The 14177-nt window shown below is 42.4% G+C and overlaps 1 protein-coding gene and 3 non-coding genes across 4 annotated transcripts; 1 reads left to right on the forward strand and 3 right to left on the reverse strand.

The window, feature by feature from the left end:
* Positions 1-27: 27 nt before the first annotated feature.
* Positions 28-14152, reverse strand: LOC113400635 (uncharacterized). The gene is made up of 13 exons (XM_064219583.1): positions 13884-14152; positions 13477-13636; positions 11663-13122; positions 11101-11219; positions 10367-10500; positions 6713-6820; positions 5785-5914; positions 5295-5433; positions 5061-5220; positions 3628-3724; positions 3036-3155; positions 2275-2486; positions 28-1822 (listed from the first exon to the last, which is right to left on the reverse strand). Exons 1-13 carry the CDS (start codon positions 14066-14068, stop codon positions 482-484), a joined length of 4365 nt encoding a protein of 1454 aa, XP_064075653.1. The 5' UTR covers positions 14069-14152; the 3' UTR covers positions 28-481.
* On the reverse strand, positions 2823-2904 carry Trnal-aag (transfer RNA leucine (anticodon AAG)). The gene has a single exon. It is a non-coding gene; the product is annotated as a tRNA-Leu (tRNA).
* On the forward strand, positions 4635-4716 carry Trnal-aag (transfer RNA leucine (anticodon AAG)). Its single transcript has one exon. It is a non-coding gene; the product is annotated as a tRNA-Leu (tRNA).
* Trnal-aag (transfer RNA leucine (anticodon AAG)) lies at positions 8308-8389 on the reverse strand. Its single transcript has one exon. It is a non-coding gene; the product is annotated as a tRNA-Leu (tRNA).
* Positions 14153-14177: the final 25 nt, after the last annotated feature.

The following is a 14177-nucleotide window of genomic DNA, read 5'->3' on the forward strand; positions in this document are numbered from 1 at the left end:
TATGTTATATATGTAAATATTTTTTGTTCAAGATGTCACCTTTTTCTATAAATTAATTTAATTTTAAATACCATATATAATTACATCGGTGATCGAATGTTTCGCACAACAAATTCAGGTGAGCAAAACTTAACGAAAATTAATTTATTTAATTGAATACTAAAATCTATTCAGACTGAGAGGATTGAAGACAAATAAAGAGCTGACATTGGATCGACGCGGTGTCGTTGGTCGAGATCTCCAATAATCTATGGTATTCATTACGGAATCGCGACAATATGGCGTTTGAATGCCGGCGATGCTGTTATCGGGACTTTGGAAGTAAAATTAAATTGAATATAAGTAGTCAAGTGGAATACTATGGAATATGTAAATCTGAGGTCTGTGTTCATCTTCATCCTTCGATTGGAACCGGTTAAACTGTAATTATACACTTCTGTGCTTAGTAAATTCAATATTAGTATTTAAATCATGGGACGCTTCATTTCCTATCATCCAACACTGGCTGTCTTATTTTCCTCGAGCGTGTTGTTGGTTTCTCTTGCGGCAATTTTCCAGGACTCGTAGCTCTTTTCAGCGTCCTCTTGTCTTTAATACCCTGGACTGACCCAGTTTCGACCCTGGATCTCGAGCGCAGTTTGCTCTCCACCTGTGAGTTCTCCTTGCCTTTCGGCGTCGAAAATTCTGCTTCCAAATTTTTAACAACACGTTTTGAGTAAGTTTTCATGGAAGTCATCGGAGTGAAGAACTGTTCGGCGGGAGTGGACTGACAAGGTGTGAAAAATTCCCCATTTTCTTCTGACTTCGGTGTGAATACGTTGAACGATTGATCAACGGACGGCTGCTGTATTACTATCTCCGGTCTAGACCTGGTCGGTCTGGGCGTCATCTTCTCCAAAACTGGTTTGGAAGTCACCGGAACCGGGATTTTGAATTGATGTTTTTTGGGTTTAGCTTTCTCCTCGCTCTCTTCCGTACTCACGTCGTCAAAGTTCAGTTTTATGACTTTGCGTTTCTTTGGTAAATCTTCGGCTTTGACTACGACAACTGTATCTGTTTTTGGTACAGCGTTCTTTGTTTCCGGTGTCGTCTGCGGCTCCGTGAGCACAACGGGGCTTAACTTGAGGCTTTCTAATTCGTTCTCTAAGCCCGTTGCTTTGGGCACCTTGGTGCTTTCTCTTAATTGCGCCGAGGCCACCATGAGATTTGAGATTTCGTTTTGTAAGTAAACGTCAATATTCTTATCATCTGCTACGAGTTCGTGGATCCTTATCAACGTGTCGTCCGACTTGCCGATCTCACCTCGGGACAGTTCGAAGAGACACAACTCTATCAAGAACTCCAGCTGAACGCTCCGGAAATGACTCTCGGCAATTTCTCTCGTTATTTCGACAACCGTGTCGTTGTACTTCTTCCCGTAGTTATCAAAGGTGTGTTTCAACTTAATCTCTGCCAAGCCGAAGGCTCTCGTGGCGCCGTCGAAGTAGTTCTGCGCGATATCGAACTCCTTCGCCCGATAGTACATCGAAGCCTCGAGATAACAGATGAGGCACGCGACGATGGCGCAGTCGGGCAGCGCGCAGGCGGGGCACTCGCAGGCGCGCGGGTGGCGCAGGAAGGCGGGCGTGCGGGCGGCCGGGATGGCCGTGCAGGGCAGCGACGGGCTCACTTGCGTCCTCTTGAACATGCTGTCCAGCATGGACTCCAGCGGCTCCCGCTGCGGGGTGAACTCCTCGCGCTTCGGGGTCTCCGCGCGACCGACCGACGAGTCGCTCGACGAGCGCAGCCCGAGGATGTATTTGAGACGATTGTCGATTTTGACCTGTGAACAGAACATCGTTTCTATTTATTTAAGCGTTATGGCGTCGTGTAGGGATAGCTGTGTCGGTTCAATTGACGTATTACGGAAACTGATTATTAAGTGATTTTTTGTGTGAAAACACTCCGGGACCACAGGAAATCTTCCACCCTCCCTTTCTCACACATGCAAACGCGCACACATGTTTATATATAAAGCCTATTTAGTTTACTTATATTATATATACACACACACACTAAGTGAGATTTTTTCGTTCTTCATAATTCCTTTGATTATTTAAATTTTCTTGCTCTAAAACTTTTAATGTACTATCATAATTCCTTCTACATGTATGTACATGTACGTACAGCAATATATATTTACTACTATATTACTATATATACTGATGTACATACACCGTTGAACAAGTCAAGTGAACAGTCCAAAAAGTATAACTAGGAGAGTCGGTTCCGCACCTGCGCGTCGTCCGCGCGCGCGGCGTCCGTGCACAGCGCGTAGAGCAGCGCGCAGCGCAGCGCAGAGCAGCGCGGCAGCGCGGGCGCCGCCGCCGCGGCCGCGCGCCGCAGCAGGCGCAGCGCGCGGCCCAGCGCGCCCGCGCGCACGCTGGCGCCGCCCAGCGCCGCCCGCGCCGCCAGCGCCCCCGCGCGCCGCCCGCCCCAGCGCGCCGCTGCCGCGCGGGAACGAGTCGGTATTCAATTCGAGTCGGGCGAACGGAGCAGTGTGAGGTCACTCGTACCAGAAATATCTCCGTGCGCAATTTCAGCGAGGCCTTTGCCTTTAGCATATAATATTCATTGCGCACGCATTTTTCTTCGAACGATGAACCAGACGAATATACGACCGACTCAAAGGTACAGTTTACGTGATCGGTGAAAAGCCTACTTCGAACATTTCTTGACTAGAAAGATCTATTACTTTTGGTGTTTATTATAAAAAATATATATTAAAAGTTTATATACAAATAAATGGAGCAGTGTTTTACACGAGATTTGCAAAACGTATCTGGCAGCGGTGGGATTCGAACCCACGCCTCCGAGGAGACTGGTGCCTTAAACCAGCGCCTTAGACCGCTCGGCCACGCTACCGACGGCTGCACATCGCATATATTGGAACTGATTCCACTGAGCTGTCTCTGAACCCAATCGGTACGATTGCTTCAGTCGTCAGATTATAACGGAAGAAGATTATAACGGAATTATATCAGAAATAAACGAACAATTGTTGGAAGCGGCGAGGTAGTGACGCTGCAGACCGTTGACCGCGCTCAGCTTACTCAGACCCGCGTCGGGACAGAGCAGCGCCTGAGCCTCCATCAGACGACCCGTGGACAATGGAACTGAAAATTGTTATAATATTTAATAATACACACTCGCGGATCTTTTCGGTTCTAAAACATGAGTACAAAAAATAAGTGATGCCCTCTATCATTTTTTCAAATGAACCGCCCGATCAGACATGTTCATGATGAGCTACTGTAAGATTATATTAATCATTCCTCATTCCGTTGTATATGTCTCTGTAGTTACACTGTAGTCTCGTGTCTGTAGTTACACTGGCTCACTGACTCTTCAAACCGGAAAATATCGCTGTTTTATGATAGAAAATATGATGGATGGGTCGCACCTACCTAATCGGTTTTTCACTAAACCTCTGCCATTCGGTAAATCTACGACCCCCAAATAGCTAGCTAGCCCCTAATGAGGCTTAAAATATAATAATTGTCTCCACCGGTCGTCTGCTGCTCTCGTGAGCTCGCCCCTCGCCCCCCCACGAGTACAGCAGCTCGTAACACTATGGGATTGCCTCACGGTTGGCGTCCTGGTGCCGCAGCGAGTGCGCCTGCGCCGCGCGCAGCAGCCGCGCCGCCGCGCCCCGCGCGCCGCTCCCCCCGCGGCTCCAGTACATCTGCAACAGTCGCCACGTTACGCGCCCTCGAAACCGACATCGTAATCCTAATATTATGAATTCGAAACTGAGTTTGTCGGTTGAGCCTGTTACGCTTTCACGTCTCGTATACTCAATGTATAAGTTGTCGTGGGTACATAAAGAGACACCTGACAGGGGTCAGCGGCAGGGGGCCTCGCTCTCACGCGACGACTGCCACTGGGACGGTATCCTCCAACGACCGGAGCAAAGGTTATACAGCGACTTCGACCTTGAAGTGACGTGACTAAATCGAGATCCGAATAGCATCTTAATATTACAATACGACGATTCAAAAGTACCCATAGAAGACTGCTTAAAGAATATATGTCTAGATTTTTTAAGTTATAATTTTAGTGTCAGACATGAACAGAGATACTAGCGCCGTGTGAAGGATAAACCACTTAATTAATTGATACATAATCATATGATATGATGATACACAATCAGCCTGTAAATTTCCCACTGCTGGGCTAAGGCCTCCTCTCCCGTTGAGGAGAAGGTATGGAGCATATTCCACCACGCTGCTCCAATGCGGGTTGGCGGAATACACATGTGGCAGAATTACGTTGAAATTAGACACATGCAGGTTGCCTCACGATGTTTTCCTTCACCGGCGAGCACGAGATGAATTATAAACACAAATTAAGCACATGAAAATTCAGTGGTGCTTGCCTGGGTTTGTACCCGAAATCATCGGTTAAGATGCACGCATTCTAACCACTGGGCCATCTCGGCATTAATTGATAAAATGTCTGTAATCACACCGACTCCCTCACCCTTCACACTGACGCATCATAACCGGTAAGTAAGTGCTAACATGATGTTAGTTTTTTTGCTTAAAACTTGACCACAACTGAGCCAATCCCAGAATGTAACGGTCGCAGCCGTCGGTAGCGTGGCCGAGCGGTCTAAGGCGCTGGTTTAAGGCACCAGTCTCCTCGGAGGCGTGGGTTCGAATCCCACCGCTGCCAGATATGCTTTGCACATATTTTTATTTTGAATGTTAATTTTTTTTTCTTTTGATAGAAGTTTAACTACAATTTAAATAATATATAGTCAGTCCTGTAGTGCGTTGAGTTGACTGACAATTTCTTGCAGAATTGAAATGGCAATTGTAACATTTTCTTTCGTAGTTTCTACAACACTCTTGCGATTAAGCACGCCAGTGTTAGCGCGGAAACTTAAATATAGTGACCAACTCAGTCTAAATCAAAATTCAATTAGGCGTTAACGGGCTCCTTTAAAACGTCAAACATCAACGAGGCCGCTCGGCGCCCCGCATCGCTCGTCTCCACCGTATGAGTATCGCACGCACCGCCAGCTCGCACAGGAAGGCGATCGCGGCGTCCGGGCAGCGCGCGTCGCCCAGCAGGCCGGCGGCGCGGGGCGCGGCCCGCCACGCCAGCGCGTCGAGCGCCGGGCGCCGCGAGCGCGCCGCGCGCAGCAGGCGGCCGGCGCCGCGCAGCAGCGCCTCCCTGCGGACGCCAGCGTCAGTGCGCGCGGGGCCGCGGCGCCGCGACCGCCGCGCGCACTGGGGAACTCAGCTCACTCGTCGCCGACGAGCTCGGCGAGTTCGCAGCACGCGTGCGCCAGCTGCAGCCCGTCGCCCAGCCGCCGCAGGAGCAGCAGCCGCTCCGTCGACACCTGGAACAGCTGCAGGCCGTGGCGGACGAGGGACGCCGACGTCTCTGAAAATCATCAGTTGAGTCAATGAAAATTTACAGATAACATAATTTTATTATTTTCATTTCTGGTAATCGCTTTGCCTTCAATATTCCCTCGAAATTAAATATATTACGTTAATTATTAAAACTGTAACGTTAAGTATTGAATTTACAATTGGCTAACCGATTTAATATTGGAGCTGTTGCGACTGTACAGCGGAACCGTATAAATAACCAGTTACCGCCCGCAGCAATTTTCATCAAACAAATTTCATCAAATTTGGTTCAGCAGCTTGACCGTGGAAGAGCAACGGACAGAGCAAGTTTCGCATTTATAATATTAGCATAGATTATCGCTCGGGCATGCCCCCCTACCGGCGCGGTCCCGGGGGGGCGCGGCGGCCAGCGCGCGGGAGAGCGCGGCGACGGCGCGGCGTGCGAGCGAGACGGCGCGATGCTCCTGCTCCACCGTGCGGGACACCTCCGCCTGCTCCGGGTCGAGCGTCTGCGGGGGGTAACAGTACTTGTAAATGAAATAGTCCAGTTGATACTTTGTCCACGGGCAGATTGACCACCGGATGGTAAGTGGTCGCTATCTCCCACACACACACGGGCACTGAAAGTGCTGTAACTGTACCTACTACGACGCCAATCTTGGAAGATAAAATGATCTCCTGTATCTATAAATTCACCAACTCACTAACCCTTCAAACAGGAACACAGAAATACCAAGTCTTACTGTTTGACGATAGAATATATAACCAGTGGATGGTCAGAGCCGTCTCCAGCTATATTGAGGCCCTTGGGCACCCATGAATTTGGGGCCCTTTTGGTAGATATTTACTACCATATACAAATAGTTTGCTTATGGCCGGGCCTTAAGTATAATTTCAAATAAACGGTGCGGTAATTTTCGTAAATTCGTAGGAATCTGATCGGTTGTACAATCTTATGGCTACTTTATAGCCTTTTTTGATAAATATGTTAGTTATTTCTTACAAATATATCACTTTCGAAAATATACACAGCAGTCAACATGAGTACAAACGTGTGAAGGAAATTGTTGGTCCTTCGGGGCCCTCTCAGGATGGGGGCCTGGGCACGTGCCCCAAGTGCCCTATGCTAAAGACGGTAACGGGTGGTACCGAGACCGGCTTGTACAAAGCACTACTACCAAATATACTTTACATAACAAAACACCTTGTAAATTAAAGGATCGCCTCCATAAATGAAATACAAATATCAAAATTAACACATTGTATCATCCGCTACACAAACACCGGCATACATCTCATAAACTAACATTTTCCTCAACCTTCCACCCGTACTTCTGACTCGCATCCGCGATGTCGTACTCCGACTGGAGGCACATCAGGGCGGCGTGCACTACCGTCTCTTGGAAGGTATTTACCTGAAAATAATAAAAATAACATAACATAATCAGCCTGTAAATTTCCCACTGCTAGGCTAAGGCCTCCTCTCCCGTTAAGGAGAAGGTATGGAGCATATTCCAGCTCGCTGCTCCAATGCGGGTTGGTGGAATACACATGTGGCAGAATTTCGTTGAAATTAGACACATGCACGTTTCCTCACGATGTTTTCCTTCACAGCCGAGCACGAGATGAATTATAAACACAAATTAAGCACATGAAAATTCAGTGGTGCCTGCCTGGGTTTGAACCCGAAATCATCGGTTAAAATGCACGCGATCTAACCACTGGGCCATCTCGGCTCAAAAAAAATAAAAAATAACAAAGATTAATATAATAAACGTCTCCGCTTCAGACGGATCTATGCTCAACATTTAGACTGAAAAACGATCATTTATTTTACAGCCAGGTGAGCTTGATTAATTTATGATATCAGTATGGATTTGTGAAACGACGGCGTTTTGAACGTCGACGAAACTGTTATCAGTATTTAGGAAGTAAAAATTAAAGTGGAAATAAGTAGTTAAGTGTAACAGTGTTGTATTATAAATAAAGATATATTTATCACAAACTCTTAGTAGTGCACAACATCGCTGAGTTATTAGCAAAACGCATGAAATACGCAGAGCCGTCTCAAGCTATGCTGGGGCCCTTTTGGGAGCCTTTTGATAAATATGTTAGTTATTTCTTACAAATATGACTATTTCGAAAATATAATGTATAGCAGTCAACTTGAGCATAAACGTGTGAAACAAATTGTTGGTTCTTCGGGGCCCTCTCAGGATGGGGGCCCTGGGCGCGTGCCCAGTGTGCCCTATGGTAAAGACGGTAATGGAAAAACGTAAATCTAAGTTTTGTTTATCTTTTTTCCTACTTCCATTGAAATAGGTTAGATATATATAAACGTCCCTCTTAAACACTCTGTTTATTGATGAAAACTGAATTAAAATCCGTTGCGTTTAAAATATAGAGAAATTAATTTGTAACAAAATCTAAATTGGCAACATAACATTATTTCAAATCAAATCGAATCAAAATATACTTTAATCAAGTAGGCTTTTACGAGCACTTTTGAATCGTCATTTAACAAACTATTTAAAGTAAAGATACCATCGATTCGGAATGTAGATTCTACCGAGAGGAACCGGCAAGAAACTCAGTTGTTACTCTTTTTCGACATATAAAAATACAGTCATGTTAGTTAAATACTATTATATATGTATGTCATGTCTCCTGCCTGGAAGTCAAAGTTTAAAAAACATTGTATATCAATTTAATTGTACTTATTGATATAAACTCAGTAATTAAAATGGTGAAAAAGAATAACTACTGAGTTTCTTGCCGGTTGTTTTCGGTAGAATCTACTTTCCGAACCGGAGGCGGCTGTACGTTTAATACAATAATGTAACGTTACGATTCAAAAGTAGTCTTATGAGCCTACGTTATAAAAATATTGGCAAAACGTATCTGGCAGCGGTGGGATTCGAACCCACGCCTCCGAAGAGACTGGTGCCTTAAACCAGCGCCTTAGACCGCTCGGCCACGCTACCCTGTAACCACTATGATAAAAATATACATATAATTCTATATATATCTAAAAATAATTAACATAACAGTTGTTTCGTCACAAAACTAATTACCAATAATAGAATTGCAACGACAAAGTCTACTACATCGACGAGCTCCGTGGTCGAGTAGTGTGTACACCGCCACTGCGAGGTCCCGGGTTCGATTCCCGGCCGAGTCGATGTAGAAATTAATTAGTTTTCTATCTTGGATCTGGGTGTTTGTAGTACCGTCGTTAATTCTGACTTTCCATAACACGAGTGCTTTAGCTACTTACATTGGGATCAGAGTGATGTATGTGATGTTGTGCAATATACTAGTCTCTAAAGACTAAACGCTCATTCCGCACTTCATCCAAATCAAATCAAATCAAATCAAAAATCTTTATTCAATATAGAAGTGTTTACACTTGCTTATTGATTGTCAAAAATCTACCACCGGTTCGGAATTTAGCACCTCGGACCTGAGAAGAACCGGCGGAAGAAACTCAGCGGGATATATATATATATATATATATATATGTATATATTTTTTTTTTAACTCTTTACGACATCCTCCCACCTAAAGTCCCTCGCCCAATAAATGTTGAACGTTTGTTGACGTTTGTGTTTAGTCGATTTCGTTCTTTTTTATGTAAATATATTAAAATTAAAGTTGTGAATGGTCCAATTGAATCTTATATATTATTATATAGATTAGAATACCCTGTAATTAACTCTCTTCTAGGTTAAGGATGAACAAGGAAATTGCTACAACTATACCAGTGGTTAGAACGCGCGCATGTTAACCGATGATTTCGGGTTCAAACTCATGCAAGCACAACTGAATTTTCACGTGCTTAATTTGTCTATAATTCATCTCGTGCTCGGCGGTGAAGGAAAACATCGCGAGGAAACCTGCATGTGTCTAATTTCAACTTGCATTTATCAGCGTGGTTGAATATGAAACCTTCTCCTCAAAGGGAGAGGAGGCCTTAGCCCAGCAGTGGGAAATTTACAGGCTGTTAATGTAAAAATGTACGGTAATACTTGTCTTCAAAATTTAATTGAGTTTGTTATCCCAACCGTACCGATCAATCTCATTCGTGTCTCCTCCGTCCTACGTGACACTGGCGAAGTATTCTGAGCCCTGTCGGCACAACTAAAAGCCATTGCACTAAGAATTCGATTGAACTAAACGCTCATTGGTCGAGTGTGACGTCATCAGCTTCAACCGACCAATGGGGAATCGTTATTAGTGAATGAATTAAGAAACTCGAAATTTATTCTAGAACAATCATGAAATCAAAAGTGACGTGACGATGACTATCCATAGTAATATAAAATGCAATAGTAACTCTGTCTGTCTGTCTTTTAATGCTAAGCCACTAAATTGGCGTCCAGGACAATTCTGTTAGCAAATTGTCTTTTTATCGCGATCGAAAAGAAACGTCATCGTTGCCGTTCAAACGTTTTCCTATTTGCGTTTCGGTCGACGTTTGATCGGAATAGAATCGAAAACGAATAATAACCGTTATATGTTAGTTAGCCCCTGATATTGATGAAATTTGGTGACTTAAACTTCGAAAATCGTCTCGGGGTGGGGGGTGTTTAAATTTTGAAGTTTCCAGAACCGAATATGGTTTGTTTGGAGGCCCCGGGGCCACAGAAGAGTGGACGCCCTGGGCAACAAAGGAGTCTAGGCCCCGTATTATTATTTTACAAATTAGTTTGAACAATTTATTTTATTATAATTTGATTACATCCAGATATCTAAACATATATTACATTAAAATTCTTAACCCGTCGGCACCTCTAGTGTGGGGGCCCCTCTCTTCTGGGGGCCCAGGGCAGAGCGTTGGTTACCCTCCCCTAAATCCGGCCCCGGGAGTTTCATAACGCCGCGGGATCAGTTATTAATAAATAATAATAACATTTATTTAAAACTAGTATTTACTAAAGTCAGCCATGGAGGAAACTCACTTGCTTGGTGTCGAAGTGCTCCAAGAGTTGCTTGACGATTTCCCTGTAGCTGTCGTCGTGTATCGTCCGCACGGCCGTCGGCGTCTCCACGACTATCTCGAAGAGAGTCCATTGTAACATATCTTTGCTTTCAGCTGAAAATGAAAACCAGCTCTTTAGTAACGAAAGACATCAGCCACTATTTTATAACCACGACTAAGACCCCCCCCCCCAAGACGAGGTTGAAAGCAAACTAGTAATATACAAACAAGTGAAATTTGTGCGGGCGTGTATGCGTGTGTAGGTGAAGATAACCCAACCGCACGAGAAGTAAAACCAAGTATACAACTTTGACATCGAACTGTTGCGATGTCATTGGATAAAAGAAGTTCCGAGTAAGGGTATACCCCTAGTGTTGTATTACAAATTACAAACATAATATATTAATCAAGAACTGTTTTTAATAGAAGTATAATATAGCAAAGCTGTTAGCAGATCGCATGTAGCATGTTTATCGATTTTTTTTTTTGAATCTTTATCCTTTCGTCATGGGTGAGTGCGTGCGTGAGTGCGTGCGGACGTGCGTGCGTGAGTGCGTGCGGACGTGCGTGCGTGCGTTCGTCTACTAGAAAAAGACTAGTAAGTCATTTTTTTTTCTAAAACCCTTTACCCCCCTGGAGCCTACTACAGCTACGTTGCTACACCAATTATTATAGGATAGACAAATAGGATGAGCACTAAATTTAAATAATCACCTTTGACCCATTGATGTTTGCCGTTGACCAAATCGTTCAGAGACTTCCACACGCCGGCGATCGGCACGATGGACGGCCACAGCTTCACGTACATCGCGAACTCGTGTTTTAAGAGGGCGCTGAAACAGAGAGTACATTAAAAGAAAATATTAATCTTAAATTTCTAACGACTAAGACAGAAATAATCAGGCAGCAACAGGCAGGTCCATCTTCAAGGGTTCAGAGGATGCAAAAACCCGGGTATCACGCGTTGGAGGCGGCTCGCCAATGATGATCAAGTCTTGGACCATTGAAATCTCTTTTGGGGTTACGGGGTATTAAGACGGAGCTGACAAGACGCTGTTAATGTCTCACTGCTGGCCTTAGGCCTTGTCTCCTTTTAAGGGTTTTGAGCTTATTGTATCATGCTGCACACACTGATACACATGTGGTAGAATTTCATCCAACAGATTCGAATGATGGTTTACTCATGATGTCCCTGGCTTTGGACCCACAAGCCCTTTCAAATCACTTCTGTCATCTGTATCCATATTTAGAACATAAATAACTGTACTAAGCTTACCTGAATGTTAAATTCTTCATAAACGGCTTCAAATCCCCATAACAGCTGTCATCATACAACGACTTGCATACTTCTAAGACGGACGTAATTTGTAATTCATTGCTTTCACCATCAGCGTCTTCCGACACGCTCTTCAAAGCTTTCGCCTTAATATCCATCACTAAACTCATGAACTTCTCCGAACAAAGACCTTCGGGTAACGAGAAGATTAAACTCAAGTATGCGTTCTTCAACGATTCCTCGAAGCTTTTAAACTCCAGCTCACATATACTTTTATTATACAAAGCTCGGCTGATATTCTTCAATTCAACATCACTTTTAATATTTTTCAACTCATTTTGAAGATAAATCTCGAATAATTTTATCGAATATTCGTAGCACTGGGATTTGTTTAACGTTATTGCTGTATTGTGTACGTCAGTTTGGAGTTTCCTGAAGCATTTCTCTTGATTGACACACCCCAGTGTCCGCAATTCGTTCAGTATTAAATATTGTTGTTCAACCAAGACATAATAGGTGGTTAAAATATTCATCATAGGTATATTTTGGTTCATTGACATAGTTATGAAATGTTTTACGAGGAACGACAAACGTAATCCATCATGCAAGCCAGATTTCACACTGCAATTCTCACATTTCACTAATTGGTTTGTTGTATTCTTTAATTTTTCCAACAAAACCAACATCAATTTTAGATTACTTTGAATTATATTTTCATTAAAACTATTCTTATTGAGATTATTAACATTATACTCAATGAATAACCTCAGCAATTGACTTATAAATGGATATGTTGCATGCATAGTGTGTTTATAGCCTAATTTCTCAGTCATTTCGCACGACATACACAGACTATTAAAAATATTTTCTACTAAGTTAACATCAGTTTGCTCTTTAAATATAAAGCAAAATGAATTCAAAAAGTATGTTTGAAAACAGTGGAATATATCAGATCGGTGGCCGAGTAAAGAAATACAGACCCTCATCACAGAATCTAAGACTGAATCCTTAAAATGAATCTTCGAAGAATTCTCTGTAATGATGTACAAGCAATCGTTAAACTTAACATATAAATCAAGAGCCTCTTTTTCGGATAAACTTTTAAATGGTTTGAGATCTTTGTTGGATATGCATTCAAATATCTTCCTAAATGATTCATTGAGTTCTTTCGCTGCCAAATCGCTGTAGATGTAATGAAGTTTTTTAACGAGGAATACTAATAAAGTTGAACAAAATGTAACAGTATCATATATCATTACAAGTTTCACAACATCGTCTATCAGTCTTGATAACAGTTTCGATACTGGCATTCTTTTGGTTTTTAACTTCTCTATATAAGTGAGTCGATCAGCTATAATGCTCCAATATGTTTTGTAATATTCCTTGAGTAAGCTGTCATGTTCGTATTCGAACGGCATGAAAGATAACTTCAATACAAGTTCCGGTGGTAATGGAGAGGTCTGTAAATAAAAAACAATTGTTTCAATAAATCTCTCAATTTGGGACCTCAAATGAAGTCAAGAAAAAACATTTTTTCACAAACCCACAGAGATTTCATAGATTAATCGAGCTCTCTACCAATGATATTGCTTCAATTTGCTGTCATTTATTTGGCTTTTCTCCTCTTATGGTTGGAATAGACTATAGATTTTAAGCAAATTAACTGTTTAATATGAATTTGGACTAGATAATTGTTAGGAAATGACGTATTTGTTAATATTTCTTACAGTGTCAATGTTTATGGCCACCTACCATCAGGTTGTCCATTTGCCTACTCACAAACCTTTTATACATTAAAAAAAAACAATGATTACCTGCTTAATAACATATTTATGTACATGGTACACACAGGCTAGCGTCTTAACTTGCTCCGGTCCTTCCAGAGTGCGTGTATGTCTCACACATTCTATTGTCAATCTTAAGAGTTCCTTATTGTCGATTCTCTCTCGCCATGTGGACACTTTTTCTAAATTCCTGAAATAATTATAAGACGTCGTATTAATATCACTATTAATTTTTGACTTAAAATATTTTCAGAAACTTAATTTGAGCCGCGTGAGCTCTTAGATAACTCCACGATACAATTCATTCAGTTTGAATCCTCATTAGATAAATTATAGTATTATGTATAAGAAAAATATATTTAGAGAAATCAATTAAGCTAGAGAAATGTTTGAAACTACTCATAAACTAATATTAACTTAATTACAGATAAATTCACCTGCACAATGTACACAACACGTTTAAGGAAAACGAGTTTTTATCTTTTGTAGATAACTGTCTTAATATTTCACTGTACTCATTAAAACTTTTAGCTAAATCATATTTATCACTTTCCACACCGTTTGCTTTCAAGTTTGCGACAAAATTATTCGCATCCATTATTTTTACTGATTTACATTTCATTTAAAAATTAAGCTACAATAACACTCCGTCGGTTCAGATTAACTATCTATTTTTGTTTGAAATTTCAAAGTTCCAGCCGTTAAAAATCGTGTTGTCAACTGTCACATTT

This window comes from Vanessa tameamea, chromosome 29 (genome assembly GCF_037043105.1).
Source record: "Vanessa tameamea isolate UH-Manoa-2023 chromosome 29, ilVanTame1 primary haplotype, whole genome shotgun sequence".
Taxonomy (NCBI): Eukaryota; Metazoa; Arthropoda; class Insecta; order Lepidoptera; family Nymphalidae; genus Vanessa; species Vanessa tameamea.

Bases quoted from the DNA above. Each gene is read 5' to 3' on its own strand.
- LOC113400635 (XM_064219583.1), bottom strand. From the start codon at position 14,068: ATGAAATGTAAATCAGTAAAAATAATGGATGCGAATAATTTTGTCGCA. The intron at 6,821-10,366 runs GTGAGTTTCCTC...TATTATTTTCAG, and splicing joins AGCACTTCGACACCAAGCAA to GTAAATACCTTCCAAGAGAC. The intron at 1,823-2,274 runs GTGCGGAACCGA...TTCTGTTCACAG, and splicing joins CGCGCGCGGACGACGCGCAG to GTCAAAATCGACAATCGTCT.